The sequence below is a fragment of the Cyprinus carpio genome, chromosome A14 (genome assembly GCF_018340385.1).
Source record: "Cyprinus carpio isolate SPL01 chromosome A14, ASM1834038v1, whole genome shotgun sequence".
In the NCBI taxonomy this organism is placed as follows: domain Eukaryota; kingdom Metazoa; phylum Chordata; class Actinopteri; order Cypriniformes; family Cyprinidae; genus Cyprinus; species Cyprinus carpio.
The window spans coordinates 24,077,895-24,104,749 of NC_056585.1; the positions used below are offsets into that span (position 1 = coordinate 24,077,895).

The 26,855-nt window shown below is 37.7% G+C and overlaps 2 protein-coding genes across 5 annotated transcripts in view; both read right to left on the minus strand.

Moving 5' to 3' along the window:
* hmmr (hyaluronan-mediated motility receptor (RHAMM)) overlaps positions 1-18,788 on the minus strand; it is a 34,192-nt gene extending 15,404 nt beyond the window's left edge. The window contains exons 1-2 of one of the 2 annotated variants that reach the window (XM_042770322.1): positions 18,781-18,788; positions 6,604-6,607 (exon numbers count right to left, since the gene is read on the minus strand). The gene's annotated coding sequence lies outside the window, so the exon portion shown is untranslated. The remainder of the gene's footprint in view (positions 1-6,603; positions 6,608-18,780) is intronic. The other variant, XM_042770323.1, reaches the window with a different exon arrangement.
* Positions 1-26,855, minus strand: part of stag2b (stromal antigen 2b) — a 32,524-nt gene extending 5,669 nt beyond the window's left edge. The window contains exons 1-25 of one of the 3 annotated variants that reach the window (XR_006161650.1): positions 26,721-26,844; positions 24,162-24,206; positions 14,148-14,281; positions 13,966-14,044; positions 13,078-13,221; positions 12,789-12,885; positions 9,360-9,436; positions 9,021-9,225; positions 8,791-8,942; positions 5,777-5,850; positions 5,513-5,636; positions 5,288-5,386; positions 5,039-5,118; positions 3,924-4,031; positions 3,587-3,698; positions 2,988-3,105; positions 2,789-2,892; positions 2,590-2,682; positions 2,406-2,495; positions 2,092-2,295; positions 1,373-1,443; positions 1,169-1,256; positions 629-709; positions 443-536; positions 195-368 (exon numbers count right to left, since the gene is read on the minus strand). Coding sequence is in view for 1 of the 3 variants with exons in the window: in XM_042770320.1 (XP_042626254.1) it covers positions 195-368; positions 443-536; positions 629-709; positions 1,169-1,256; positions 1,373-1,443; positions 2,092-2,295; positions 2,406-2,495; positions 2,590-2,682; positions 2,789-2,892; positions 2,988-3,105; positions 3,587-3,698; positions 3,924-4,031; positions 5,039-5,118; positions 5,288-5,386; positions 5,513-5,636; positions 5,777-5,850; positions 8,791-8,942; positions 9,021-9,225; positions 9,360-9,436; positions 12,789-12,885; positions 13,078-13,158 (2,326 nt within the window). In the remaining 2 variants the exon portion in view is untranslated. Of the gene's footprint in view, positions 1-194; positions 369-442; positions 537-628; positions 710-1,168; positions 1,257-1,372; positions 1,444-2,091; positions 2,296-2,405; positions 2,496-2,589; positions 2,683-2,788; positions 2,893-2,987; positions 3,106-3,586; positions 3,699-3,923; positions 4,032-5,038; positions 5,119-5,287; positions 5,387-5,512; positions 5,637-5,776; positions 5,851-8,790; positions 8,943-9,020; positions 9,226-9,359; positions 9,437-12,788; positions 12,886-13,077; positions 13,222-13,965; positions 14,045-14,147; positions 14,282-24,161; positions 24,207-26,720 lie in introns of those variants that run through there. The other 2 variants (XR_006161649.1, XM_042770320.1) reach the window with 2 other exon arrangements.

Sequence of the window (26,855 nt, forward strand, 5' to 3'; positions counted from 1 at the left end):
TAAACTAGTCAGTCTACAGGATTAAGTGTTGCTAGAGTCTCTAATCTCTAAATCAATTAAACGCCTCTAAAGCCAATTTCCTTTGTGTTGACTTAGTGTTAGCATTCAACATTAAACAGCCAGGGGCACTAAATCCATTCAGCAAAGCCTGTTAGCTCCAACTGAAAGTCATTATGCCATTAGCAGTGATAGACCTGTGCTGTTGCTGTCTTCATCCTGGTCAATGAAGACGTGGTCCAGGATGAAACTGAGAAGCTCAGACTGCAGGGACGCCTCGGGTGTGTATACTAGGGGCTCGAGAGCTTCCCTCCCACCTGAGATGATCTGATGGCTGAAGATCAGCAGCAGGTCACAGAGGATGGTGAAGGACATACAGAAAACAAAAAGCCATTTACAGCATAATTACTCGCATGAAGGACACTCTTGTGAACATTGATACAGACCTGCTCTTTGACGGCGGTGTTGACGCTGGTTAGGTAACGCTGGCACATTAGACAAAACGCCCTCATCTGCTTCCTCAGAGTCAACATGTCCTCCTACAGAGACCAAATGCATTGTTGACATCCAATAAACCACATCAAATAAGGCGAGAGGATGAATGCATACAAATCATATGAATGGGAGCTACCTTTTTAGAAGTGCCCTCAGAGACCTTGGCTAAACTCCAAAGAATGACGTAATGTGTGCACTGCAGTGCGTGAATGACAATCTGAAACGTCCAGAGAGACAGTAATGTTACCCAACAATCATGAGGCAAAAGCAAAGTTTCAGCTGATTTCGAGGTTTCTACAAATGCCTGGTTTTGTCTCAAGAGTAAAAATAAAATACAGAAAAACAGGTAATTGTGAGATAAAAGTTTAAAATAAGAAACAAAAACAGTTATGAGGCTTCAAGTTGCAATTCTGAGAAATATAGCTCTAAAAAGCAATAATCACATAAATTAGTCACAATTATATACATTGATCACAATTATGAGAACAGTGAATCTTAAGTTGCAACTATAAGAAATAATCACAATCGTGAAAGTAGAAGCCTCAATTGTGAGATATAAAGTCACTATTAAATGAAAAAAAGTCATAATTAATATAAAGTAACAATTGTGAAAATTGTCATTAAGTCTGGCCCAGTCAGCCACTACCTCAATAATTTTTCATATGCACATGAATACCTGCTCAGGCATATCTCCGTTCTCAATACCAGTGTTCAGTAACTTGTAATTGCTAGTGAAGAGATCCCATTTGGAAAGGTCATGAGCACTAAACACAAAAAAAGGTGTGGAATGGGTGTTAGAAAAGTAAATTACAGCCTTCACCTAGAGTGATAAAGAGAAACACTTGATAACACTCAGGGAGGTGAGACAGAGAAGCCTTACTTGTGAAAAGCTGTGATCCTCTTCAGTGTGGACAGAACTTGATAAGCATCATCTTCATCTGGGTCTTCACCCTGTGAAAAAAAAAAAGTTATATATATATATATATATATATAAGACAACTGCAACTTTCTGAGCTTCTGATACATTGTGGTAGCATTCAGAAAGAAATAGTTTGAATTGAGTACCAGGGATGCATTAAATTTACTACTAACTGACTAGTAAGACAAGTCTACTGGCCTGTCTTAAGATGCTCTGAATAATGAAGGCTATATTAGGGTACATCAAAACGTGATCATATGCCTTTCTTAAGGGTGTTCACAAAAGATCCAGTCTTGTGTTTAAAAACAGCTGGACATGGATTTTTTTTTAAACTGAATCTGAAATATTTTAACATTGCCTATACAAATACACACACACACACACACACATATATATGCTACTGTTATTATTTAATGACTGCCCCTGTCCAACAAATTGTCAGATTTCACTTGCCAGTGAAGGACTTATATTAGAACACAACACAGTGAAAATATATCTACTAAATGAAGTATTTAAGTTAGAGATGGAGAACTAATCAGACTCATCCATACAGAGAAAAACATCCAGAAAAAAAAAGACACACAGTGTGTCACACACAAATACTCTCAGCCAAACTGCTGTTCCTATGCACACATCAAAGTGCTCCTGACGCTCCACCCTGAACCGCCTGCTGTCCTCACCTCCTGCAGGAAGTCCTCCAGTAGCCTGTTGAACTTGTCCACTTGCTCATCCAAGAGCTGGCTACGGGCGATATCCACTCGGTTAAAGATAGTGAACTCCTCGTTGCACAGGGCATGGTAGGTTTTAGAGCAAGCCTCGAGCACATCTGTGTCCGTGTGCTTCTCCACAATCTCTCTGATTTGTCTTAACAATGAATCCAGGTGCTGTGTGAGGGAAAAACAGCTTTCATTCATATGCTCCTCAATCAGCCCATTGTGAATAATCTGTGTTCATTCAGTGCATTTATTCTGTTTAAACGATATGCGGTTCAGACCTTTTCCAAACGGCCTGTGGTATAGATCTCCAGATCAAAAAACTGAGGCAGCTGCAGCAGATTTGTCACTTTCTCTGCATCCACAGAGTACTGTAAGAAAGAAGAAGGAAAAAAAACATATTTATCAGTTACAATGCCCTGTAAAAACCATTTAATGTTGCCTTAGATTTCAATAGGCTTTAACCTTTGCAAGTAAAGCTGGCAATGCTATAGCGAAGATCTCCGTCATTCTCGTCCGGTCATCAAGCTGAGTCTTCTTCTCCTTCGCTGTCAGAACCTGAAACAAGATCAAGTGAGAACTGAGAACAGCATGTAAGAGGTAATGTGTGAAACCAGGGATCCGTCTTCAAGGGCTGGCCGATGCGTGTTGCATCAGGTCTTACCCTCTTGCCTGTGCCTCTGCCCACAGGAGGATGGCACTCTGCAGCCTGACGGATGGTGCACAGCATGATCTCTATCAGAGCAGTCTCCTGTCTGTCCGTCAGAGCTGGAAAACACACACAAAGGTAATTAATCTCTCACTCCCTTCAGAGCAAGTAAATTCAACCCTGTATGTTCTGGTGCTGCTTCACTGGGTCGGACCTTCCTCTCCAGGCAATGGCTCATCCAGTAGTAGGCTGATCATGCACTCCCAGTCCTTCAGGATCTCTGCTGCACAGTCCCACATGCTGTCCACTAGGTAGGCTGCATGCTCGTGAAGCTGAGGATCAAAACACATTTTTTTTTTAAAAGAAGAATCTTTCACTGAATATTAGAATGATTTCTAAAAGACACATAACACACTGACCACCACAGACTAATGAAAACTAAAAATTCAACAAATAACAACATAAAAAAATTAGGAATAAAGATACTTTCCAAATAGAAAACATAAATAAAATTAGAACATAATTATACAGATCTGCCATTTTAGTTGCAAAATAGAGACTTTCAGGACTTCCAATGCTTCAATATTGAATTGTATTTCCCCTAAACTGTCTACAATGGAAGAAACCTGAAACACCACGGCGCACAATGTATGCAGAAGGCATTTGAGAAAACGGTTTGAAAATAATATTTTGCAATTCTGTCTGGTGACATCAGTTGCACTGAAACTGCACCCTTCAACTTGCATCATACAAACAGCACTGACTTGATTTACTGACACTTGATTCACAATGATGCTGTTGATGTTATCTCACCTCACTCTCCAAGAAGAAAAAGACAGCGGTTTTGATGAGGTTGGCATTCACACTCTGTCTGCCTCGTCTCTTGGGCATGCTGTCATCTTCAGGGTCTCGATGACTGAACAGTCTGCAAACAAAGATAAAAACGTAAAGCTATTCAGTTTACCTCAAACTATTGTTGTCTAATCACCATGTCTAATCATACACATCTCCACTCAATCTAGATGCAGTGAATAGTTTTTTTATGACTTTTAGTAGGTCGGAGACTGGGTTTATAGAAAAGCAGAAATGTGAAGCTTCCTGTACAGCTTCATGGTATATGAATGAGTGAGTGTGAATGAGTGAAACTCACTTCTTAAAGAGGAACTCTCCTGCTGCCACAGCGACGGGTCGGTGGGCTGAATACACTAGATGGTACACACTCTCACAGTCTTCTGCAGTCAGAACCTCATCACTGCTACTGTAATAAACAACAACAACATCACATGAGCATCCTGTCATGCTGATTATCACAGCTAGTTGCGTCTACAGTGTTTCTTCCACAATTATCTTTCTGTTGTACTACAGGTACACTTATTTCATTTGAAGAGAACAGTAAAGACTTGTAGTTTATTTTGATTCAATAACCACTCAAAGATTCAGTGAGTTCATTTAACAAACAATCTGACTGAATCAAATATCTCATATCTCAATGACTCATTAGAATTGTGAATATACTACTCTACCATTCCATAGTTTTGGGTTGGGATGATTTTTTTAAGTCTCTAATGCTCACAAAGTCTTCACTTATTTGATAAAAAATACAGTAAAAAACAAACAAAAAAAAGTACTATGGAATATTACTACAAAAAAAATAAAAAAATAAAAAAATAAAAATACTACCACAATTTAAAATGGTTGTTTTGTTTGCAAAATGTAATTTAATCCTGTGACGGCAAAGCTGAAATTTCAGTCTTCAGTGTCACAAGATCCTTCTAATATGCACTGAAGGATATTAAAAATATTAATTCCAAAATGTATTTATTGATTAATGATCCTTCAGAAATCATTTTAATACGCTCACTACTCAAGAAACATTTCCTACTATTATCTATGTTAAAAAAGCTGTGCTGCTTAATATTTGCTTGAAAACTGTGATGCATTTTTTTCAGAATTCTTTGATGAACAGAAAGTTCAGAATTTTTTAGTAAAGTTTAGTAACATTATAAATGTCTTTACTATCATTAATAACAATAAAAATTTCCCAAAAAATAAAAAAAAAAATAATAATAATAATTTCTTAAAAAATAAAAAAAACGTGATGTGTTGTCTTGACAATATTTTGTGGTACTCAATATTCTGTGGTCTTTCTAACTCTTATTCAATTCAATTCACCAACACATAAGTCAAATAAAATATAATTAATTTTGCTATGATGCAAGAAACTGCTATAGCAGTAAGTGTATTCGGTGTCTGTTTGATACATACTGTAACACCAGTGTGAGCAGTTTTATTGCTTGCACTGCAACGTCGTACTCCTTGTCCAGTGTCATGGACACAATACGGTCCTGATGAAGACAAACAGACAATCCATTTTATTTTCAAATATTGAAAAGGTACATAAAAATACACTAAACCATTCCATGAAACTCTTCATTTCACAGAGGAGTATTCTGATGACTAATTTCAGCGTTTGCTCTGTTTTGGATGAGAAGCTTCCCCAGATGGTTCTCTCACCTTGAAGCGGCTGGTGAAGAGCTCCAGCTTGGCATTGAGCTCGCGGTTATAGTACAGCCCCTGCAGAGCCGTGAGACACTTCAGACGCACCTCACCTTGCTGAGAGGGAGAAAGGAAGAGAGTTACAGTTTCCTTCCAACACCAGGATTGTGTCGTGACTAACTCCATCTGACACTATATTTAAGGATTAAAGAAATAGGAGAGAAAAATTGATTGAATCCTCACCTTGTCGTGCATGGTCCAGCCCACATACTTCAGATAGCTGTCGTTAAGAAATGCATCACTATACATTTTCATCCACACGCCGATCTCCTCGATGCAGATCGCCCGGATCTCTGCTATTGCATCACTGAGGAGGAATAACAGAAGCACTTGAGCCCACAGACACCCACAGGATCATATCAGAGTATTATTGAGTAATCACTGAAGTAGTAATTGGTGATTCAAGCCTGTGCTGATAGAAAAATCAACGATTATGAGTGTACATACCGATATCGGTGAACAAAGACACCCTTGAAAATGGCATTCATCATGTTCTCAATCTCATCTTGATTTTCTTGCAACTGTAAAGAAAACAACAGTTCATTATAATCATTGCTGTAGGCAGCACATTATGGTAAGCTGCATTACTAGTCAAGAGTTTGTTTGAATATCTAAATTATTTCTTATATCTGAGCTTCTGCCTCTTGATTTTCTTTTTAGTTTCTATTTATTATCAGTTTCTATAATTTGCAATAACAGCATTCTCTCTTTTTTCAGGTCAAGGGCTCACAAATATGTGATTCATTTAGTGTTTCCTATGCTTACTGTATGGCCGTATGTGATCATAATCTGATCACAGTGCAACATGATAGACATCTTTGGTGTGATCCTTTAAGAAATGGTGTGAATGTTTAGAATCTCAAACCCTCTTGCATTAATATAAAACAAAACAACAAAAGGTCATGGAGATATTTCTCAATTCACCCTGTAATGAAACTGTTTTCTCCCACAGAAAACCTGGACATGAGGTAGTACAAGTTTTTGAAAGTGTTAAATAAGTAAAAATGAAAAACAATTTACAAAAAGTCTATATAAATAAATATACAATAAAAAAAAATAAACTATAAAAAACTATATCTATAACATTTTATTGGGCTCTAAAAGACTGTAAAAAAATATCACAAATTACTACAAAAGCCATGTAAATCCACTGGTTATAAAGAGTGGAGTTCCTGAAGAAACTCAGCGATTTAAACTTCTGGAATTCAGAATTGTAATTATTTTAATTTCAATTAGAATTCAAATAAAATGAATTAACTGCAATAATTATCAATGTTACTTTAGAAAACTTTTTTTTTTTTTCTTTTTTTTTTAATCTGGAGAGGTGTGTTATCATCTATGGACACTCCTAATTGCTGTTAATTAAAAAATGTTCCTCTCATTAACGGTGCCATACTGAGGAAACCTACTATCCTACTACATAGGGAAGGGGTATTTGAATATTGTATGGTTGGAGTCAGAAGGGTTCTGAAAAAAACCTGAACATAGAGCAGGGAACCAAGAACCAGTTCTTATTCAGAACTGGTTCTGTTCTTTGAAAAGAACTGGAACCGTGAGCAATTTCTAAGCTTTGGTTCCGAAAATGGCTCTGGTGCAACATGTGACCAAGTGCTCTGAGCAGCTTTGCGCTGGTGTTCTGACAATTCAGCGTTTCCTGTTAAGGATGTCACAAACCAAACACAGAAACCACGCCCTGACTCTTTAATTAATGAGCACATTGTTTCTAATAATGCGCACTCCACAGACGCGTGCGCCGCGTCGTATCCTTAACTGTCGAACACATTTCCCACGACTGTACGCGCACTCGCGCCTTTGATAACTGTGCACGTCGTTTTGTCTGACTGTACATGTATTGGCAGCATGCAGCACCTGCTGCTACTAAATTACATTATATTTGTCCCATATTGTCATTAATATACATACTGACTCCAACTTTGACCACTAAACAAATAGACTGCTATTGTTATGTAAGTATGAGGGTTAGATTATTTAGTATACAGGTCATTTCAAGAGTGATAAACAAAGTGATAGAAAATATTTATTTTTATGCATTTTAAATGTTTAAAAATGTGGAAACCACTCATTGCATCACACCATCTCCTGACTGCATTATTATTTGTAAAATAGGGGCTTTATGAAGTGTGTGTATAAATGGTTATAAGTATAACAGTTTATATTTCATTAATTTAGGGAAATGAACAAGTGTCTTATTCCTCAAGGGACTATTTGGCCAACCTTATTCCTGCTTGAAAAGCAAAATGTTATTGACTGTGTAAAAAACAAATAAATGAAATTGAAGCACATGCTGATTGATGGACTAGCATTTACCCAACATTACTATACTACCTTCCAGCAAAACTACCCTCAAGGGACTCCAATGAAGCTTGAAAAAAATAGTAAAAAAAACACATGCTGATAATAATAGTATCATTGAACTTACTACCTTCCAATCAGACACTGAAGGTAAAATAGTAAAAAATTTGTATACTGTAAAAATATATGTTGACATTTTGACATTGCCAACCTTTAAATTAAGTTGACAGTAAGTAATAAACAGTATTGAGCATTGAGTAGTTGAGTATTGTGCATTTTTCCTTACCACTATTTTTTTAATAGTTGTTTAATGATTTTAATGGAAACGGAATTGGAACCGTAGGCAGAACCGGAACCAGAAAATTTCTAACGATTCCCAACCCTAGTTGTAGGACATACAATCTGCTACTATACAGAAACCAATTCATACCTCAGTTTGAAAAAACAAACAAAAACGTTTTCGATCTACGGGGTGAGAGCTGTATGTTTGCTCCAATAACTTTACCTATAAGTGCTTTCCTGCACAGATAAATCAAGAGCATGCCACAGATGCTGTCATATTCCTCTAAACTATCAATATTACAACTCAACTTCTGTGTGTGTCCACGTGGTTTAACTCAATACTATCAAGACATCAATAAAACCTCACACATGCAGATGGCATAACAGCAGGCCCTGTTATTACATAACCCAGTTAATTTACAGCGCCAGTTAAACACAGCTTTCATATTTACAGCAATTCATGCAAGCTCTAACCCCACAGGCGCTGACAGTGTGAGAGCGCTGAGGTTGACCCGAGAGCCCACAATAACAAAGAATTCTCATTAGAACATGATCTTTTTAAATTACTTTATCCAATATAACTCAGCTTTAAAGTAGGGGGAAAGAGCACAGAGGAAACGTGCTAAATTGTTTGGTTGGTCGTGCGTTTTTATGGCTGTTGGCCAACAGAGGCGTAGGTGTTTGGAAGGAAACGAAGCAATGGGAAGTGAGTCTCCACAGGGAAAAGCGCAATGAATCCCGATCCTCTGAAGGCTTCATTTATTCACTCTTTCTTTCTCTTTGGCTTTCATGGTTGCTCTAAGACAATGCCAACATGCAGAATTTCTTCAGACCTATGCCGTATCTCTGTCTCGGATAACACTCACCTCCTTGCGTTTCTGAAGCAGAAGCTCTAGCCTGTCATTGGCCCTCTTGCCAATCATCTTGTTCCTCTCTGCTTCGTACTGCCGCTGAGTGTTGTCCATGTTGATGCTGAGGTTCAGAGCTACATTCACGAGGGCTGTCATCAACTTCATAGCTATGGGGAAAAAACATAACGCTTTATTTGGACTAATCAAAACAAAGTTCAGATTTACAAAGCAGAAGAGATACTGACCTGCCAGTGTGCTGGTGTGTCTGAAGGCTCGGACTTGAGAGTCAGAGAGTCCGGTGAGCAGTGAGATGACCGTGTCCATCATGTACTCGTCATAGATGATGCTGTACTGACACTGCCGCACCAACACGCCAATAAACTCACAGAAACTAGACTTGAACTTCTTCCACTGCGGCCCGGCCATGGTGAGCGGGTAATCACCGCTGTCCTGCAATAACATCAACTCTCACTGGTTAGTGTGAGCATAATATAACTCAAAAAAAACTCTAGTTGGCAATGAAACATGTTTTCGAGGAATCATGTTCAAGGTGAATTTACCAATTTATCAAAGCGTGAATTTACCTCATCAAACTCTTCTGTCATCTTCCTGATGATCTCAGAGTTTTGCATGTTGCGGAACATCTCACCAGTAACAACACCTGCAAAAATAACACTCAAAATAAGACTTAAAAAGTTTGGTATGTTTGAAAAAGTAATACCATTAAGTAGGGCTGGGCAAAAACATAGATTTTTCGATTAATTGTTTTTTTTTAAATGACGTCGATTTGATATTGATTCTAAAAAGCCGCGAATCGATTTTTTTCCCGGTATTTATTTCAGCAAATATTTAAAAGAAGATCTGATTAATGTGAATCTTTTCATTAGTCTTCTCCACTAGATGTCACCCTCTTATTTACCTTGAGCAATGTTACAACAGTGCTTATCATGGAGATACTGTTGACAAGAACCAAGAACAAAGCAATATGCGGGATTTGCAATGCTCGGGTAAAATTCTATAATAATATTAAAAATCTGCGGAAGCATTTTATATCACGCGTAAAGGCGCCATAATTTCTGCAATGAATGAATGAATGGCGGATGGTGCAATGCACTGTTTTGTTTACACAAGCGTAGACGACTCTCGCAGTGTTTTCAGCCTCTGTTGTCTCACTATGATGATATGAATATACAAATTTCATCCCCAGCTGCTCTGAGAGTCACTTCATCAGCATTTTACCATTTAATCTGACAAAACTACCGTCATATCACATACACAGCAGCTGCAAGTACCTCACAGCAACCAGTCAAATAAAAGTTTAGTTTCACGTAAAGAAACTGTCAAAGATACATTACTATTTAGCAGTCTTATAGTCGGCATGAAACGGAAATAGCGATTGTCTTTTTTTCTCTACTGTGACGTCTATCTGAGTAAACGCCATCCAAAATGAGACAGCGGGACTTGATTTTGTGAACTGGTTCGATCGTTGGAAATTGGGGCGTTGCTAACAAAATGGAGTTAGTTGTGAGAGGATTTCTCTCCACTGGATTCACTGCCGACACCCTAGCATGAAGAATTTTTTTGTTCATTGAGGAAAACGATGACGAGGACGATCAACAGCACAAAATATAGAGAGAGACATGCGCACGCGCAAGAGAGAGACTGCCTGAATGACTGAGTGCGTCCTCTATCAGGTTAAGTCATATTCATAAAAAATAGTTTGTGTAATGTAATAGTAATGTTGTGGTAATATCCTAATATCTTTTGTCCTCTATCTTTAAGGGTAGTGTTCTCCCCCATGGCTTGCATCAGTACTGGTCAATGCATTGATTTCTATAAAGTGAAGCATCAGCTTCAGTGTTTCCCCCTGTTGTTTATCCCAGCGTTTACCCCTCACGTCACTAGCTCCGCCCTTGCCCCATAGCTCGTGACCAGAAGAGAAGATGAGTCGTTTTGAGGGGGAGGGGAGGTTAACGTTTTTGATTAAAGATTACTAGGTCACATTCATTTTTTAAAAAATAATTAAGTGCACAGATAAGATATTTATAATAAAAACTACAGTATTCCATTAAAAAATAAGAATTTTCAATTTTGATTTCATGGTGACTTTAAGACTCAATGTAACAACAATGCTACTACTACTACTTTGGGTACACAATTAATCAAAATTTCAGTGAAGCACAGTTCTGTGATCAGCAGTAAATCTCCATCCAAGTCCAGAGGGCGCTCTTGCGCAAAAAAAACCAAATATGCCCTGAAGAATAAATCCAGGAAATGCCTATTGCTGCAGCTGAATAAACAGAAGATTTAACTGATTTAATTGATTCAACGTGACCAATAAACACAGGACTATGGCAATATACATTCATCTGAGTTCTTATTATAATTTTCATCATAATAAAGTATATCTATAATGAAATTCGAATCGACATAGCATTTATCACTGCTTAGAACACAATGAATATTGTGTGCCTTAATTATTCTGTTTAGGAAGCCACATCATCTCACAGAAGAATTAATTTCAAACACTCGACTGATGTTATGAAGTGAATTTGGAGTAAAAACATGTTATAAAATGCGGTATTTTCACGTGCTCTCAGATAGAGCAGCATTTACTACACAGAGCCGTAGTTCACTGAGAGGATACACAAACAGCTGTCATAACCGAGAAAGATTTCGTTGATTTCATAATCCTACAATTATATCGTCTGCGAATATGAATGCGATTTTGCATAGCTTGTCAGAGAATTACGACTCTGTAGTAAATGCTGCTCCACCTGAAAGCAGGTGATGAAGATTTACTGCTAATCACAGAACTGGCTTTACTGACTAAATCCCCATGACAATCACAATTAAATTGCATCCAATTAATCGTGCAGCCCTACTACTACTACTACCACTAATAATAATAAATATTAATAAATCTTTATTTTTAAAGGAATAATCACATTTGTTTTCTTCTTAATTTTAACAGTAAACCTCTGTTGTGCAGCATTTGATTAAGATAAATTAAATTGTTTTATGCCTTCATCTGATTACCAGAAAAATTAAGAAGAACATTTTATATGGCCTTATTATTGTTTAAAAAAGGACCCTATACAAAAAAAGAAAAGGTTTAAAATACAGGCCTGCGGCTCTAAATTTATTTTTATAAATTCAACATTTGTAAAATGATGTTTACTGTTGATTTTTTAGAAATATCAATAGCGTTTGTATTAAAACTATATTCACTGAATGTAATAAAAAAATAAATAAAAAAGGAGAATCGAAATCAAATCGAATCATCTGAATAGTTACACATCCCTACCATTAAGAAACAAAACTGATGTGTTTAGAATTAGCTCAGGACTTAAAAGTGTACCAAGTTTATGTTGCACCAGCCGATTCATTTATGTATAGCTTTTTTTTTTTTGCACTGCTAAAAGAAAAATTTATCCAGAAATGAAAATTCTGTCATTATTTCTTTTTTTCATAGAACAGAATTATTTAGCAGAAAGCAACTCTTTTTCCCATATAATGAAACTTCAGGCCTGGTCACAACAAGAACAGTAACTATTATGACAACTTTGATATCTACAATAACTACAATAACGTAGAATCCAAGTCGATAACAAAAAAAAGTAGAATCCAAATAAACAAGCACTGCATATTATAAACAAATCCTAAAGCCCATACACTCACCTGGGCTTACATTTTAGTCTGCTCCTCACACAAAGCCATCATATGGATTGAATATATCACGAGAACCACTTTTATTGTGATTTTAAGTCTTTTTGGAGCTTGATAAACCTAGTCCCCATTCACTTTCATTATATGGAAGGCAGCAGTGCAAACATTCTTCAGAATATCTTCTTTATTGTTCCACAAAAAAATTAAAATAATGCAGACTGAAATGTTATAGTTATGAATAAGCAATGAAAGACTCTTGATTTAAACTATCATAATTATGTCTGTCATACAGCATTTATTCTCTACGAGTGCAAATCAGATCACATGAGAAATTACATTCAAACCTTTGCAGCCAGAGCACTGGATGAAGAAATTGATCAAGTCGAGAAGTGCGACGTCTCTGTCATGTTTGTAGGACTCAATCCAGTCATCAACGACCGACTGCAAAAGAGGAGAGCAGAAATCTCGCAAAGGTCAAAATCTGCTCGACTACACAGCAGTACATCTGTCTGCATATTCTCCTGCCAACACTCAAATCCCTCCAGAAGTCACAAACCCACATGAGGGAATTTAAGATGTGAGTGCCAGAGCGAGACAGAGGGCAGTGTAAAAGCCGGTAATATGCTCACTGACCTGCATGGCACTCTTTCCCAGCCTGACCACTTCAAAAAGCATGACATTTTCCATGCCGTTTTCCTGGTGGTGACCGTTCATGCGTCCAGCCCCTTTCCCCGCTCCCTTCCCCTTCTCTCCAGGGCCCTTCTTTCCTTTCTTCGCCTGAAGAAAAGTGACAACACAGGTCAACACTGACGAACTGGATCAAACTCTCCACAAGTGAAAAATGGCTCCAAATATCATGTGCGAATCAGTAACAAAGAATTGTATTTATTTTTTAATAATATCGGTCACAAGCAGCTTGTACAAAGATGATAATTAAAATTAATATATGTTAAAAATGTTTTATAAAAACACTGTAATAAACTTTTTTCATCCAAAAGTGAAAATTTGTCAAAAAAGTACTCACCCCAGGCCATTCAATATATGGATGGATTTGTTTCTTCACTTGAACTGATTTGGAGAAATTCAGCATTATATTACTTGCTCAAAAACATGTTAAAAACATCTTGATGCATTAAATACAAAGTGTCGTGTGGATTACTTTGATGTTTTTATCAGCTGTTTGGACTCTCAATCTGACGGCACCCATTCACTGCGAAGGATCCATTGGTGAGCAAGTGCAGTAAAGCTATTACTGCAAATCTCCAAATCTTTTCAGATGGAGAAACAAACTCATCTACATTTGGGATGGCCCGAGGGTGAGTAAATTTTCAGCAAATCTTAATTTTTAAGTGAACTATTCCTTTTAGTCACAATCTTAAGTCACGAAAGGTTCACGATCCCTGGGCAATAATTAGCGCCAGAACCATTTCCATGGAAGAGGGGTAAAAGGCCATTTAAAGGAGCATTGTGAAATCTTGTAAAGGCTTTCTGATAATCAAAAATTTCAGAGTCCAGTCATACCTTCCCTTTCCCAACAAAGACATTCCTCCCATCAGGATCATCGAAATCAGTGTCTGATGAGAATCGGGTGTCAGTGTCCCTGTTCACACAAACAGATCAATGTTATCAGAGTGAAGGTGAACATGTGAACGCATGCATACACACAATCTGTATTCATTACTCATGTGTGTCTGTGCACTCACTGATGGGTAATGAAACTCTGATTGTAATTCCGGTGCAGCTATCATTTCTTTAACATCTTCTGGTCCACTTCAACTTATCAAGGGCTTTGTCTTCATACACACAGGGCAACAGCGGGTACTTTTGTCTCATAAACCTAAAAAACATACACACACAAAATGGGGAGAAAAAAAAAATTTAAATCACACAATAAAACAGTTAAAAGCAAGCACACGTACATCAGTAATCTATGAATTCTTGCTTAATATAAATCAACTGCGGCTGTTTTTGAACTCATTTTTTAATTGCTGGCTTATATTCATATGCATCAGCCGGCTGCCGCATCACATCTCAGTTTTTTCATGTTCTCAAGCTACGAGAGGTGCATCTTAATACAGTCTGAATGTCACAGTGTACAGTGTTGACTCAAACTCCTGTATGAAAAAATGGTTTGCAAGGTCTCATCAAAGGTTAAGTGGCAACCAAATCATAAAATTAAAAACCGTTTGTGTAGTTGTTACAGAATTACAATGGTCAACCCATGGATTATTGTTTATTCCAAAAATTATACAACCAACACAATTATAAATGTTTCAGTGCAGCAGTATATGTGGGCTGTTAAAATCCAAAGGCCTCCAAAACACTCACAACAATTAGTTTGATGGCTTTACTATGCTTACAACTTCAATCAGTCTGTCATTATGGTCAAGCAGAGCAAATGCAGTTCATTTGTAGCCACAGGGGGGCAGTATGGCTCCATATCAGAGCTCCTGAGCTGATCACTCAGACAGAGACTCTTTCAGTCAGTGTGAAGGAACTCCAGTGAAAGCTGAAGGCGCCTGCACCTCCTTATTTCTAGTAATTCAGAGCTTTCAGTTACATGACTGGCTTGAAGACTTGAAGGGCAAAACATCCATAGAACTGCAGCACAAGCCTGTCAATTTTCCATCTGTTTCCCAGCCGCAAATATTTAGATCACCTCTCAAAAGAATAAAGCAAAGGTATGTGAACAAATGCAAGTTTTGGCCATTTGCAATCCATATTAAGCACCTGCTGCAATATTTCAATCATTAAAAACACTTAAAGTGCCTTAATACATTTAAAACAGTAATATTAAAAGATCAAATTCAGTAATCACCATAGTAATGATGCATAGTTTACATAGTCAGGCCCATGAACCCACCCGGAATATGAAAGCAATCCAATTAATAGTTCAGTGTTTTCCTTTTAATGGTTTTCTATGGGAAACCATTTAAAGGGATACTCCACCCCAAAATGAAAATTTTGTCATCAATCACTTAACCCTAGGGCTGTGCGACATGGACAAAAAAAACCTATCACGATTTTTTGATCAATTTTGCGATTTCGATTTTAATCACGATTTTGACACTCACAGACATGCTTTACAGTCATAAATGCATTCAGTATAAATTTGAAACATATTTCCAAAAGAAAACCAATGAGAGCTTTATCAAAAAGTTGTAACATGCCTCTAGAACAGACATAAGTCAAAATAATCACCAAGTAAAGATGTCAAACAAAATGTCTAGACATATGGCAAAAAAAAATAAAAAAAAAATAAAAACATAAATAAATAAAACCCGTGTCCAGGGCTTTTTTTTTTTTTTTGCCATGCATTGGTTATAGAGCTCATTGTAGCGGTGCCTCAGGTGCTGAAATATATTTATTGCCCAAGGTTCACACGTACTCCGTCTGCAGTGCGTATACAGTACATTACTGAATTTCGCCTTTTAATATCTGCATTTTACTACATTACTACTTAATGTTATCTGAGTAAAAATAACTGTCGGTCAGTGGAGCAAAGCTTCGTTACAGTTAGCGTTCCTATAAGGATGTGATGTCACATGAAAACTATCAATAGCACCATTTTTAAAACAACGATAACCGCAAATATATAAAGCAGATATATTTGCATTCGGAATTATGTCCTGTTTTCTTAAGTTCATGCTATTTGAAACCACACTTTCAAAGGAAGCTATAGTCCATATTTTACACATAACACTACTCTCCAACACAAAACGCCTTTTCTGACAATGATGTTAAAGAAATAGTTCACCCAAAATGACAAATCGGCTAGGGCTGTGCAATTAATCGAAATACAGTTTTGATTTATGCCTCTTACGATTATGAAAATACAATAATCAAGATAAAATGATTATTACGGCCCATTCCTTTCTCTTTCCAGCGGTGCACTTTCGCTCCTCCATAAAAGCCAAATTTCACGTTCAAATCAGTAAAATCATGTAACGTGACTTTTGCAAAATGGGATGTGCTTGATTTATTTAAGTTGACGTATTCATGTTTTTAAAAATGTGGAAAAGAACTTGCGCTGTTCTTTGGGAGGATTTCTATGAATGCGCTCAGACAGAGCAGAACACGGACATAAAATTCATCTTTTAACTTAAGGTGCGAGCCTATATTGACAATACATGCAAAATTGTATCAAAATGCAGCGTTTTAGTGATTATTCACCTAAACCCTCATCGGTTATGTAATAAATTAACTTAAAACGTTGAGAATGAAAATACATGTGTAACAGTAAATTGGACCTGTGCAGCTCTTAAAGTGACAGCGGGCCATATTCCGGCTGCGACCGTGTGCTTAATATTAATCAAACAACAAAAGACAAATTCAAAATCACACACTCTTGACTGAAGGACTTCTTGTAGCTGAAGTTTAATTCTTACAGATAAAAATATATAAATATATATAAAAATAGATTATTCATATATATATATATATATATATATATATATATATATATATATATATATATATATATATATATATATATATATATATATATATATATATAGATTGCTATCTTTAAATCACTCAGTGTGCGTCTATTTTGGATTTTTGAACATTACCTTTCATGCAGTGTGTAATACAGCTCTAAGTTAATGAAAACTTCCTGAAAAGTTTTAAAATCTAAAAGTGCACTGTGTATAAATAAGTTGTCTTTCAAAAGAAAGAGTCGACTCTAAATCATAAAAACAAGTCAAATCTTTAGCTGTTTGAAGTTGACGTCAACATGAAACATTAGCATATTTATGCCCAACCACTTGTTGCGTGCAGACCCGGGAAAACTTGAACCTCCCCTCCATCAAACACCGTAGCGGATTCCTGTGGAGAAGACGCTGTGCTCTGCACTTTGAGGGTAAATCCGTTAGGGTATGTCAAAAAACTAACTTCAACTTCAAAACGATCCTACATCGATGCAGAAGCACTGACCCAGTGTTTACAAAGTGAACGTGCAAGGAGGGTCAAACAACCTTTAATAAAAAAAAAAAGAAACAAAAAAAAAAAGGGGGTAACCCACCGATGTGTAGGATGATTTTGAATTTGGAGGAGAAATGTGTTGGGAGTTTTTAGACGTACCCTGTCTTGAACCTTTCTACACAGACAGCACAGAGCTAGACAAGACAAGCATTTGTGGTTAAAAAGTGTATAATTTTTTTTTTTTTTTAAGAAAATGACTGATCGTGTCGCTAGTTAAGACCCTTATTCCTCAGCTGGGATCGTGTAGAGCCCTTTGAAGCTGCATTTTTAACCTTCAATACGTTGAGCACCACTATATGGAGAAAAATACTGGAATGTTTTCTTTAAAAACCTTAAATTCTTTGCGACTGAAGAAAGAGAGACATTAACATCTTGGATGACATGGGGGTGAGTAAGTTATCAGGAATTTTTTATTCTGAACGTGGAGTAATTCTTTTTAAAAACTGTTGCTGTCTTGTACTCTGTACTGTAGCATGCAAAACACATATTTAGTTGTGTGTGTTGTGTTCGCTCCGCAAAGTTTGTAGGTCTCCGTCTAACCGGTGTACAGCAATATCTGTTTGCTCGCAATTGTCGAGAAATGTGTCGATGAATAATGAATGTTTGTCGTAGTTATTACTTGGAGTTCTGATAAAGAATAGAGCAATACATTGGTGTACAAACTGCAGTGCTTTCAATACGGCTGTACCATGGCATATACCATGGCTGTTTGGCTAAGTAATGATGATGGGCGTTCTGTTATTGACATGCGCTCCACGCAGTAGACCAATCACAACAGACTGGGTCATCGGACCAATCACCGCCATTTAGCATCAAGCAAAGGAGGGGTTTGGAAAAATTTATCGTTGAGCGAACCGTTTGGGAGTTATTGAGCAAAAAAGGAAAAATAAAATGCATATTATAAGACAATGAAGGTGTTTTTTGACCTTGCTTGCATGTCAGCCTGTTGTTGGGGACTCCCAAAACCAAAATATGAACCTTTCGTAACCCATAATAACCCATAATAGGGGCACTTTAAAGTTTTGGTCATATGGCCCACTCATAACTGTTTTAAATAACCGTGATTACAATATTACCAAAATAATCGTGATTATGATTTTTGTCATTATCATGCAGCCCTAAAATCGACCATCATTCGATCTCCCTTGTGTCATTTAAATCTGTATGGCTTTCTTCTGTGGAAGATAAAATAACATTAAAAACAAATGTTTTTTGGAGTCAATAGGTGAGTACATTTTGGGTGAAGTATCACTTCAAATTTGCTTATGAATAATAGGACAGCCATGATAATTTCTCTTTGAACTACAATTGTTTTCTAAACCAGTTAGTTCCAACTTTAAAAAAAAAAAAAACAATCTCTTTAACATGTTCAGCAGAGGAGGAAGATATTACAGCAATGTGATATTATCACCCCATGTGATGACCACAGCTCTGCAGTGAAACATGCCTGAAGTCACAACCACCTGTTTATAACACGTACACAACAACACACTGTAATTAACAATTTAATATAAAGCTCACGGAATGAAAGACTACCATGATTATCCATGAAGACCTCACTAAAAGGCTGTTTCACAATGAAACAGGATGTTGGGCCAACACATATCAAATAGCATATTTGCAAATAGCCAACAGCATTTAGTTCACATCACAGTCATAAACAGGATCTGCTATTGCTAGTCAAAGACCGGTGGTATTAGAGAAAGGGGAATTAATATTTTAAGGAATCATTTCAGTAACAAAAACCTGGATACAGCATCAGCGCAGAATGAGCTCACATTCACTGTAAAGTCCTGTTCATCTGCCACTGCTTAGACAAACACACAGTCCCACACTAAACTCACACCTTTGGCTGAGAGGTTTCAGAGCCACTGCACTTTACACACTTTGAGACAATCAAAAAATTTATATTTGCCTATTAAAGGGTCATCTGATGCGATTTCAAGTTTTCCTTTCTCTTTGGAGCATTACAAGCTCTTGGTGCATAAAGAAGATCTGTAAAGTTGCAAAGACTAAAGTCTCAAATCCAAAGAGATATTCTTTATAAAAGTTAAGACTCGTCCACGCCCTCCTAAAATGCCTCGTTTAAACACGCCCCCACGTCTACGTCATGAAGTGGGAAGATTTGCATAATGCTGCCCAAATGTTCACACAAAGAAAGAAGGCATAACCTCTGATTGTCGCTGTTGCCACCGGTGCCATGTTATGGAGACGTTGTGTTTCGGAGTGAAAGTGAAACTACTTTGTTTTGCTTTCCAAAAGAGGACACAACTAGAAATCAGTGGTTAAGTTGTATTTACAACACTGTTCCAGAACAGCTGAACCCAAATATTCGAGTGTGTGCGGCACATTTTACCTGATCCTGGGAGAAAAGAATACAATGCCGGGTGTTCTGACACACAGTCTGTAAGTACGTTCACATGTGTAAAGGATTTGCCACTGATGATTCAAACGTGAGTTTTGAGCCGTGTAGAGCAGCGGTTCTCAATTCCAGTCCTCGCGCCCCCCTGCTCTGCACATTTTGTTTTTTTTATCTTATGGCTTCAGTTCAGATGTTTGTTCTATTCAAATGTAAGTGTCCTACAAAGTGGACATCACAGGATATTCCACCATGATTCCAGTTCAAAGCGAACGTATACAGTGGTGTGAAAAAGTGTTTGCCCCCTTTCTGATTTCTTATTTTTTTTGCATGTTTGTCACACTTTAATGTTTCAGATCAAACAAATTTAAATATTAGTAAAATATAACAAGTGAACACAACATGAAGTTTTTAAATGAAGGTTTTTATTATTAAGGAAAGGAAAACAAAATCCAAAACTACATAGCCCTCTGTGAAAAAGTGTTTGCCCTCTAAACCTAAACCATTAACGTCTGCCGTCTCACCATGACAACATAAATACATGAACCACATCTCCAGAGCTGCTCTGAGAGTCACTTCATGAGCAATAGACTGTTTAATTTTTGTAAATCTATCTTCATATCATACACACAGAAATGTAAAGGTATTCACGGCAACTCGTTAAAATAAAGGTTCGGTTAAACTTGCCCTTGCGAAATATAGATTGTTCAGTATAGGCATAATAGGAATAATCATAAAACATTAAATAAATATTGTAATTGTAATATTAAATGACATTTTTCAAATAATAAAATTTTCATTACTTAAAAGATTTAGGGCCCTATTTTAACGATCTAAACACAAAGTGTAATGCGCACATCGCAGGTGCACTCAGGGCGTGTCCAAATCCACTTTTGCTATTTTAAGACGGAAAAACGGTTGGCGCACCCGGGCGCATGGTCTAAACGGGTTGTCCCTATTCTCTTAATGGGTAATGGGTGTTTTTTGGGTGTAACGTGCAATAAACCAATCAGAGTCTCATCTTCCATCCCCTTTAAGAGCCAGTTGTGCTCGTGCAATGACGGATTTGCTATTTACACGGCGGAATTTGGCAAGCGCAAAGCCAGAACGCGTCTCCCGAGATGAAACAGAGCTGCTCGTGTGCGAGCAAATAGATAGCCTAATTGTGATACAAGCGATGACTATCCATTATGACATGTAGGCATTTTTATATTTAATTAGCCTGCAAAAAATTCTTATGCATTGCAATCATTTAATTTTTAATATTTGGCATGTTTATGTGCAGCTGTGTGTCCCTGTGTTTAATAAGCAGCGTGTACGCGTGTTGTGGGCCCGCCTATACTAACATGCTCTTTAAATAACAAAGAAAAAACATTGCGCCAGACTTTAGACCAGGTCTGAGTTGGTCTATGGCGCAGTCTATTTTCAACTCCTTTTTTAGCATGTGCCAGAACACAACTCGCACAACCAGCACGCCCATGGGCGCAAATGCATTTGCTAATTAAATGATGTGGCGCTGGACGGGAAAATGCGAATGCCGCCAGACTGAAACTAGCAAACACACTTGCGCTGCGCCTTGCATCGCATTGCGCCGGGTGTATGATAGGGCCCAAAATGAATGAATGAATGAAAAATCATAAGGCTATTGTAAGAATAAATTAAACTTGTTTTTATGCTTTCAAATAATTAGACATTCTAAAACAAAATTTCTTAACAATAAAACATAAGGTTGGAAAAAATAAAACATTTGATAGGGCCCCAAACATGTAATTTAAAAAAAAAAACCTTTAATAAATTGGTTAAATTGTTTGAGCTTCATTATTTGAATTCATTAGACAGGCTTTTGCTTAAGAAAATGTATTTTAACCATTAAAAAGGAGTCCAGAAAAAAAAAAAAAGATGTCTAGCTTTTGAGGATCTTTTGGTCTACTTCACTTTAGCCCCTTTCACACTGCGATTCCGGAAAATACATGGGTAATGTGTCCCGGCAATTGTTCCTGGGTCGCTAGATTTTGCCCCTTTCACACTGCCAGTGATTACCCGGAATATGTGCATGCTTTCACACACAACCCGTAAAGGTCCCGTGAAGACACGTGATATCAGGGTGTGACGTGTAATGTACGAGTCGAAAACGCTAGCCACATTAACTTTCACTTAAGCTGGCGAACGATCTCAGCTTCAGCGCGGAAGTTACTCATCTCTGCTTCGTTACAGTTTGCACATATTTGTTTCCTCGTGAACGTTGATCTGCCTTCAAAACACGCTAAAAGAGTCACCCAATAACATGCGTCATCACTACGACATGGCATTAGTTCTGGCTTTTGTTCACACAGCGCTTGTTCCGGGACTGAACCCAGCAATGTTACTAGGTCCCCAATCCGGGATCAATCCCAGGACATATTTGCGTTCACACAGAAGGCGACCCGGCTATGTTCCGGCAATTTTCCGCGTCCAACGTGCAGTGTGAAAGGGGCTTGAGTCAGGCAGGTCCTACTTAAGAGATTTTTTTTTTTATTGCGAACAGGTGTGGCAGTAATCACGCCTGGGTTGAGTGGACCAACATTCTGCACATTTTTTACAAACAATAATAAAAACATTCATCAAAAAACTCCACACACAGGTCCATACATTTTTGGATTTTGTTTTCCTTTAATAATAAAAACCTTCATTTAAAAACTGCACGTTGTGTTTACTTGTGTTATCTTTGACTAATATTTAAAATTTGTTTGATGATCTGAAACATTAAAGTGTGACAAACATGCAAAAAAATAAGAAATCAGGAAGGGGGCCAACACTTTTTCACACCACTGTAATTTCCATTCAAAGAGCACTGAAGTGTGCGAGACTTTATTTAAATTGTATTTATTTACAGAGGTACATGATGTCACACTCGTCCATGTGTGAAGACGTGCAGCGCAAATCCGTGAATGAATGCTCCGAAGTAAGGTAAACTTTAACAGATTTCCCCTGCTCAGGTAGTAAGGAGCAATGAACACTGTGTAGGGTCCGTGTCAATGGGAACACAGTTCATGCACAGAGCTCACTTCTAATGAGCTGATTATCTGAATCAGGTGTGTTAAAGAAAGACATGCAACATATGCAGAGCTGGGGGCGCAAAGACTGTTATTGAGAACCGCTGGTGTAGAGTAGCGCTTTTCATTTCTCCGATCACAAATGCAGACATGGCTTTATGCTTACACAGCACGATGCAACGCAATGTGTAAAAACGCAGTATAAGTCATTATAATCCATAATTATGTGCCCACTGGATGCAATAAATGGCTCTTTTGTAATTGTTTTTATTGTTTTTGTCTTGTGGCGCCGGTGTTCTTACCGGGACACGCATCACAGTATGGCGAGTGGCGTAACATTTCCATCACACACTTTTGGCATTCGGCCAATCACAAAGCACTGGATAGCTGGCCAAACAGAGCACACCTCACTTTTCAGACTGATGAGCTTTGTAAAAAACAACGTGTTTCAGAAGGCGGGGCATAGAGGAGAAACAATAATGTACAGTATGTTGAAAATAATGTGTTTTTTGATCCCTAAACCACAAACACATTTCATTACACCAAATACACAAAATAATGTTCTTTTTGGCAACATCATATGACCCCTTTAAGCTGGACTGGACAATTTTTTTTTATTTTTTTTTTTAACTTAACCTTTGGTCCCACTTTATATTAGACGGCCTTAACTACTATGTACTAACATAAAAAAATAAGTACAATGTACTTATTGTGTTCATATTGTACTGCAAAACACTTTTTCTGCTATTGAGGTGGGACACAGGAAAGGTTAGGGACAGGTTTGGTGGTGTGGGTAGGTTTAAGGGTGGGTTAAGGTGTAAAATTAAAGAAATTAATTACAGATATAATTACATGCAGGTATTTTTAAAATATAGGTACAATGTAAAAACATAAGTACACAATAAGTGCAATGTATCAAATTATTAATTTGAATGTAACAAGGCCACCGAATATAAAGTGGGATCAATCCTTTGAGAAAGCATTAAATGAACAGTCAATATGAATGGACAGGGAATTCCTCTGATAAATTATGCTAAATCTTGTGAAGTGGTGCATCCACCTCAATCCATCATTTTGCACAATTTTTGGCATTTGACTATGAATTCAGAAATCTGTGGTTGAGAGGTACCACATGAAAAGTTATTTTATTCATGCAGAAAGTTTTTGGAACGTCTAAAAATTGCACAGTATACATTATTTCACTAAACATTAGGCATAAGTTACAAAATGTTTTTTAGCCACAAAAAAGTCAAACTTTATCAGAAACATATAATAAAAAAACAAAAAAACATACAATCATATACACTTTTTGCTGGATGTTATTATGAGTTATAAAATCTTACCAAAATGGCATGTACTGTAAAATGTTCCAGATGCACTGGGGTAAACTGCAAGAAAAACTAATATTAATTATATACTGTTGATTTTTGTTTGATGTTGCATTTAAATATTCAGAATATAAAAGTATATTTTTCTTTTGTTTGTTAAATGTGTATATGTGTTTACAATAAAGTTGACAAGCATCTGTGTGGACATTAATACGCGGTAGCAGGAATCCTACAATACAAATCTTAGATGTGGTTTTACTCATTACTTTATTAGGCCGTTACTGAAATGCTACTTTCCCCTCTTATAATGGCAGTGCAACAGAACAACAAAGAGCAGATAGCATCTGTTTGGTATTTTCATCAATGATTTAGCAGGTTTGGCGCCTTTATCATAAATGCACTCGTTTCGTCACACAACATTGTGGAAATACCGAAAAATACCACTACATTAAAACAACAGCACGAGAGTAGAGATTTTACAGCGCAATGAAAGTGATAGGGGCTGTTCTGAGCTGTGCGCTGAAGATTCAGAATGAAAACAAGTGGGCGTGGCTCTCTGAGTCCGTCATATCGCGCGGCTTCCTTGCTGATTGGCTATCCAGATTCCACAGTTTCCAGGAAACATCTCCGAGCGCCGGAGCTTCACGTCTACATCTGTGCCCATATAAGGAAGTCCCACGTACGCCCTCCTTTTCACCGCATCCAATCAGAGGCCGGCTAACATTTGTGGACGTAAACATGAAGAGAGAGAGAGAAGGAAGGAACCGGGCAGGCCACCGCTGTAAAAATGACTCAATAATACAAATCAAATTACCTCAAAAAAAACACCTTGTGTGATTAATGCATATTCTACTGATATTCTGAATCACATACTCCAAGGAAAGCAGGTATTCTAAGGACATATTACCCGCAACACTTTGAATTCGGCTTTATATGTACATAAAGAGGTGTGGCTATCAGTACCTCAGTGTGTGCGAATCCAATAAGTTTTAAATAACATAATCACACAGTGCATTGTATGTCACAGAATAAAATAGATATGTTGAATACGGTGTTCCTCTCTGGACCAAATGCAGGGCAAAGCGTGTGTTGAGAACGTGAGATGACAGTTATGTAATACCCAGCAAGTAACAACAGACATACTAAAGCTCAGTGTTCCTGATAGAATAACCGGCGGTTAGGCGGGAATTCAAAAGCCATGGCATCATCACTGACAAAGCGTTCGAAGGAAAAGTGGCGCCAAATGACGGTTCTATCCACAGCCATTGTGACACACACACACAAACACACACGGATGACAATGACAGCTCAGCCCAAAACTAATACTGCACCATTTCACCCTATGCCTTCCAGTTCCTGTTCGCTACCAAAGAAAATGTGGACGGATCAGTTATGTATATAATATATAAAACATATAACAGTAAACCGGACCTAGCTGCTATATACATTAAAATTCTGTCTAGATTAAAAATATTGCATTACGTTCCACGTGCCATTCATCCTATGCCAACTACATAATATCATGCATCAAATAGTGGATCATTTACCGAGTGACAGACGAATTTGCGCCAAAATACCGTAAAGTTTGATTGGACGCACTGACTCTGACGTCAACAACAAAAGATATGGGAAGTGTATTTTCTCCCTTTTAAAAGTTGACCAGCACATTTATTTTGCTGCCCTACATAAGAACTATTACATAGTTTAATTAAGCATGGTTTTAGCACCCTATCAAAACAGAAGTGAGAGCCATTTTTGGGTCACGACCCACTGGTCTAGAGAAGTGAGAAATAATGGGACAGCTAATGTATGGAGCTAGTATGTGTAGTTGAGTGCTGAGATCAGGAGGACGCTCGCAAACCCCTCCTCGTCGCACGTCTTCCCACGATATTACTTCATTACTCGCGGTGTTTTACTTCCAACGCACAATTATCAACGTTAAACGACGAGCTTGTTAGCGCAAATGCTGGCTACAGTCACGAGATCGCGCAATAGTTTGACGGAACGATTTAAAACACGATCAGAAGGGGGAAAAATCTCCATCTTGAAGTCGATCCAGCACAGCTGTTTTCGGGATTCTCCATTTTGGCTCCGCTCGTTTCCAGTCATTATGCACGCGCACCTACCACCCGCGAACACATAACGCGTAAAAAAAATGGCCAGCGACTGTGTTTAAAATGTACAATGTGATGAAATTAGCATAATAGGTGCGACATCAGCCTTTCCGTCTCGGAAAAGGGGGGAAAACATCGCGTTCTCGTCCTCCATCTTGCCTCTGAATTTGTGTAACTCAATCCCCATAGCAAACCTAAACCGCTAACCAACGAAAAACTGTTTACAAAAAAAACAAAACAAAACACGAAAACAAAACACGCTCGTTAAAAAATAACAACCTAGCACAAGTTCCCAAAAAGCACGGCGAGGTCGTTTTTATCGTTTAAATGCGGCAACGGAAACACGGCGGCTCGTTTCGTATCCTGTCCCTCGCTTATCAGGCTAGCGCGGCTAACACATCATCCAAATAACCCTAAAGCCACTAATTTCTATAAATCTCTCCGCCATTTTACCACTTACCCGATCGTCAGGGTCGGTTCCGGATTGTTTATAAGGACTTCTTGAAGCGATAGATGGACTCCAGTGGCTTTAAAGCGCGCATTCGCGGCTATTTCATGGATGTAGTTTGAAAGTGGCGGTCAGATTCTGTACACG